Source organism: Clupea harengus, chromosome 24 (genome assembly GCF_900700415.2).
Source record: "Clupea harengus chromosome 24, Ch_v2.0.2, whole genome shotgun sequence".
NCBI lineage: Eukaryota > Metazoa > Chordata > Actinopteri > Clupeiformes > Clupeidae > Clupea > Clupea harengus.
This window is the reverse complement of record NC_045175.1, coordinates 9,632,686-9,637,685: the sequence shown is the minus strand read 5'-3', so window position 1 is coordinate 9,637,685 and position 5,000 is coordinate 9,632,686. Positions and strand designations below refer to the sequence as shown.

The following is a 5,000-nucleotide window of genomic DNA, read 5'->3' as shown; positions in this document are numbered from 1 at the left end:
TTGACTCTATTGCTATCTCCACTGCTATGGCATTGACTAGAATCTGCTGTATCCAGGTCTTCTGCTTGTTATAGCATAACTGTGTCCCACCCCATTTCGAAGGCATGAACAAAAAGATACACACCTAGACAAGACTCGATATAATCAGTGATTCTCACTCTTGCTCTGTGGGTCCACGCAGTCACTGTGAGAGATTTCTGGAAGAGAGGGGATTTTTGGTACGAGACAAGTTGATAAATCTGAGTCACTATGAAGGGGCACAATACCAGGAAATTGTTTTAGTGGCGTCTGCATGGCAACCACAGTGTGTCAGAATTCTGTTTGTTGTTAGGAGGAGGAGCTCAACGGGTCACATTTGTGAGGTCATTTATGTTACACAGGAAGAGAGATTTGTTTATCTGGCCCGCCCATCAAAGGAATGTTGCTTCTCCCTCAGGGTAGGCTCTAGAGTCAGTCAAGTTTGATGGAGATGTATCAAAGCATTACCGCATCAAAGCATTACCGAGATATGGCACCTAAGGGTCAGGAAAGGCTTGACTTCAAATTACTATCATGATTTTAGACTGACGACATGAAGAGTAATGTTTTTTATTTGTTCATACTGTAGTACCTCTTGAGTGGTGAAATGGAACAATTTTTTTCTGGACTCTTTCGGCGGGGTCTTGAGTCAGTCCACCAGGTTTGCTGGAGATAGATCAAAGTGTTTCAGAGATATGCGCTCACTTCCTGTTTGGCTGCATCGCTGCTTTGTTGCTTCCTGTTTGGCTGTGACAGACAAACACTATTAAATATCAGAAATACATACAAATACCTCTATGAGGATTATAGTCTTACATAGTTGGAACCATGCATTTGCTATGCAAGTGTTTCCCAAAACCATAGTTCGGACTATCGAGGTAACTACATTGGTAACTTACATAGTCCGAACCATTATTAAGCAACACAGGTGTTTCCCAAAACCATAGTTCGACCAAACTTTTGCCAACACTTTCGTGTCGTTCGAACTACAGTTCTCGACCTGTGATTAAAAGCTTAGTTCCACAAACTTCCTGTCTAAGACAGTCAGTATCAGTGATGTCAATTGTTGGTGTTCAAATGAACCATTATGAATGTATTCTCTCCTCGTTGATATCTGACATTGTTAACCACCACACAACCCTACTTATAATTGCCTTCAGCAAAAAATGCATGATTAAAAGGCCCACTTGTACGTGGGTTGAATTGACACACCAACAAACACAACTGCAAGATGCTGTACCACTGCTCAGTCATCAGATAATACTGTATGTGGCCTATTCTGTATATGAACATTCTCATGATTTACATATAACTAGTAGCCTAATGGAGGATTAGGATGACTCAATTACAAAAAGAAATTAAAATAAACTAAATAATTAATTCAGGCCGAATATGAACCCACCTGAGTGTTAGCCTATGCCTATGATAAGTGTTTATCTGAATAATCTTGCCATAAGGATTCTCAAGAGCTCACCCAACACCCACAGGCCCGCCACTCCCCGCCACGCCCCACCCCAACACTCACACACAAATATAACTTCATGGACTCATGGACTGCACTCTAATACTATACCATGCACATACATCATGCTAGATGACCTTGGAATTTGGGGAGAATGATTCATGGATGAAATTGAGGTTTCCCGAGTCTCAGTTATTTGCCCCTCATTAAAACATGCAGGTGTGTCAGTCCATGTGCTACACTACGTCATTAACCACGTAAGTTCAAACTACTAACTAACATGGTTCAAACTTACATAGTACTATGTTGGTCCGACCATTTTTGGAAACCGTCGCGCTTCAGATGTAAGTTAGTTTGAACTGAAATGGTATGATGCATCGTTATGCTAAACCTCCAGTTTGGTTCTGTCAGACTTAGCTGCACCCCTACATGCTCACTGCTCACTGTTCTCCTCTTTTTCTGGGGTGCAGGTCCGGACTGCTCTGGGAAGGAGCCAGTCATTGATCCCCCCAGTCTGGTGGTGAAGTACGGAGAACCGGCCACAGCAAACTGTAGCGCTCAATCCAACGCCACAATAATAGGCTGGGAGACAACAGTGGGCGCTAAAACGGAAAACGATTTACAGCAGCTGGTGTGGAGTGTGCCCAGCGTCACTGAATGGGCACTGGGGCGTGGCATAGAGTGCTTCACCAGTTCTGAGAAGCACGGGCAATGCCTGACCCATCTACCCATCACCATATACAGTAAGTGAATCTGTTGGGCCCTGCCATAGAGTCCTGTAAGCTGTCTATCTTATTAAGCTGTCTATGATATTATTATTGTATGAATCTATCGTTTTATCGTTGTTACTTTGCTTCACTACCTTAGAACAGAAGATGGAATAGAATTTGTGAAGTTCTAAACCTACCAACCCACTAGTAAAATGTCATTGGAAACTCACAGTGGGGTGTCTTAGGTTGAGATGAAACTAATGACCCTTGCTGCTTTTAATATACACAAATGTAAAATGTATCCATATTTGGTGTATGTGTTATTGTGTGTGTATTATGCTATAGTTCACTTTTAGCTAACTTGTACTGTGTGTGTGTGTGTGTGTGTGTGTGTGTGTGTGTGTGTGTGTGTGTGTGTGTGTGTGTGTGTGTGTGTGTGCCTCTACAGAAATTCCAGAGACTGTGACCCTTTGGTTATTTGACCACACTGGTCCACTACTTGAAGGACAGGAGTACTGGTTGCAGTGTGTTGTTCAGAGTGTTGCTCCAGCTAAGAACCTCACTGTCATCTTGTTCAGAGGGGACACTGAGCTGAAACGCTCAGGCTTCCCTCAGTTCTTTATTGAGGGCGACGAATCTAAAAACGTCACTGTGGCAACTCATCTGAGTCTTACCGCTTCCAGAGAGGACCATGGAGCCTCCTACCGCTGTGCAGCCAAACTGGATCTGAACACAGCTGAGCCCGTCCCTGAGACCAGCTCTAGTATCCAGCTGGAAGTACATTGTAAATTTCATTTTTTATTATTATTTTGAAAGAACAGATTCTTTATAAACTGAGCAAGTTTTAGAAGAAGATTTAAAAAGCATAATGAAAAGAAATTATGAATGATAAAGAAGTTATATTGATTATAGTTATTATTACAATTATTACTATTTTTATACAGGATACGATTTGTCCTAGGCCTCATCATTCTCAACATCTTTGAAATGCAGATTGTTCTCCCTAATTGCTAATTCTCTCTGCTGTCACCCCTCTCATTATGTCTCTGCCCCGCCCCCCTCTCTCCTCTCTCACAGACAAACCAAGAATGGGGAGTCCCAGTCAGAATGTGACCGTGACAGACGGTGACACGTTAGACTTGATCTGCTTAGCTGAGGCCAACCCCAGCCCTACATACCATTGGACGCACAACAACGTCACTGTAGAGGATGAGAACAACACCACTCTCATTATTGAGGCCATCCATTATGACAAAGGGGGCGTCTACCGATGCATCGCCCGTAACATCATAGGAGAAGGCTCTGTAGAGATGAGACTAGATGTCGTTCGTGAGTTGAATGTTTGTTTTTCACATTTTTGTCTGTTCCCATGTATAAAAGCCAAAACGTTGCCGTTAGATATTTCAAATAACTGAAAGTTGGTCATCCAGACCGTTTCCATTTAACAACTGATGTTAGTTTTGCGTAAGACTAGAGAAAGAAGAGTAAATCTACAAGTAAAAATCACACTTTGATCACACACTGAATCAGAACGCCACATTTCGTATTGTTGTTTGGGAACAATCTTCAGTGACAACATCCAGCCCTTTTCCCAGTACACTGCATGTGTTGTATGACATGATAGTCACTGTCCATTGACATGACACGCATCATTGTTGATAATCTTCCTTTTGTGTACTGCAATTCAATTACCAGTCTTTTTCATATCTGCCATGTTCCTCCTCTCTCCCTCAGCAAATTACCTTCCGTGGATCGCCATCTTTGTGGCGATAGCCATAGGTGTTCTGCTAGCGGGCGGCCTGTGCTTCTCCCGCACCTACCATAAGAAAAACAAGACTGGCCAGTACCTCCTGACCAAGATGAAACGTGGGACCAGCAACAGTGGACAGGTGGCTCAGGCCAATGGGCATTCAGTGTAAGGGGGGGGCAAGGGGGCGGGGTTTGTGGATGACGGCCAATGGGAGGTGTGCAAGATGCCCGGAGGGAAATGGCGGATGCACAGAACAGAAGAGGAGAAAGACACAGAGAGAAAAAGTGACTTGTGATAAGTTGGTCCCACCGTCCACTATGAAGTGGCAAAGTAAGTGAGAGACTTTTGACCTCCTGGAATATTTTTTTGCATCCAAAACTGATCTTCTCTCTCGCTTGCTCGCTGTCTGAAGACAAGGGACATGACTATGAGTGAGCACTACACACTAACCACTCAATCAAGCAGTATTAATGCCTGGACGTCACAAACATCAAATCAATCTGCTAAACCAACCACATGTGCCTGGGTGTGCTATGAGACAAAGAAGAGGATGAAGTTAACAGGAACTTAACAGGAGAAAAACAGCCATGTCACTTCCTCCACATGTGACAGGCCTTAGGAACCTGTGTAATGGAAAAACAAAAACAAGAAGTTGGACAGTGACTATGTGAGTTTTTTTTATGGAAAAGTCACATAGACTGTTGTGTTATTCATTTTAGGTGTCCCATGTTCTATTTTATGTGTGAATAACTTAAAAGAAAAAAAAAATATGAATAATGCTTTAGACCAGTTTCAGCGTCCCTGACAACCATCGTCAAGCACGTACTCAAAGGACAAGCAAACCGAGAGCCATCGCAAAGAATTAGGATCAAAGAAGCTTTATGCTAGAACATGCTAGAACATGCTGGAACATGGTCAATTTGAGTGTGGTTTATGGTTGTTCAAACCATTCCAACCATGATGAATTAAGCTATTACTGTTTGCCTTCTGTGATTTGTGTAAAATGGAAATGGTTGGAAATTGGAATGATTATCCCCGGGAAAAATGATAACAAATCTTC

At 42.7% G+C, this 5,000-nt stretch overlaps 2 protein-coding genes across 2 annotated transcripts in view; both read left to right on the top strand.

Annotated features, from left to right (window-relative positions):
• LOC105895795 (hemicentin-1) overlaps positions 1-4,188 on the top strand; it is a 72,565-nt gene extending 68,377 nt beyond the window's left edge. Inside the window, exon 15 of the mRNA XM_031561790.2 lies at positions 4,155-4,188. The gene's annotated coding sequence lies outside the window, so the exon portion shown is untranslated. The remainder of the gene's footprint in view (positions 1-4,154) is intronic.
• LOC116218996 (vascular cell adhesion protein 1-like) overlaps positions 1-4,189 on the top strand; it is a 4,553-nt gene extending 364 nt beyond the window's left edge. The window contains exons 2-5 of the mRNA XM_031561792.2: positions 1,951-2,223; positions 2,639-2,974; positions 3,268-3,519; positions 3,925-4,189. Coding sequence (XP_031417652.1) covers positions 1,951-2,223; positions 2,639-2,974; positions 3,268-3,519; positions 3,925-4,109 — 1,046 coding nt within the window. The 3' untranslated portion in view covers positions 4,110-4,189. The remainder of the gene's footprint in view (positions 1-1,950; positions 2,224-2,638; positions 2,975-3,267; positions 3,520-3,924) is intronic.
• Positions 4,190-5,000: the final 811 nt, after the last annotated feature.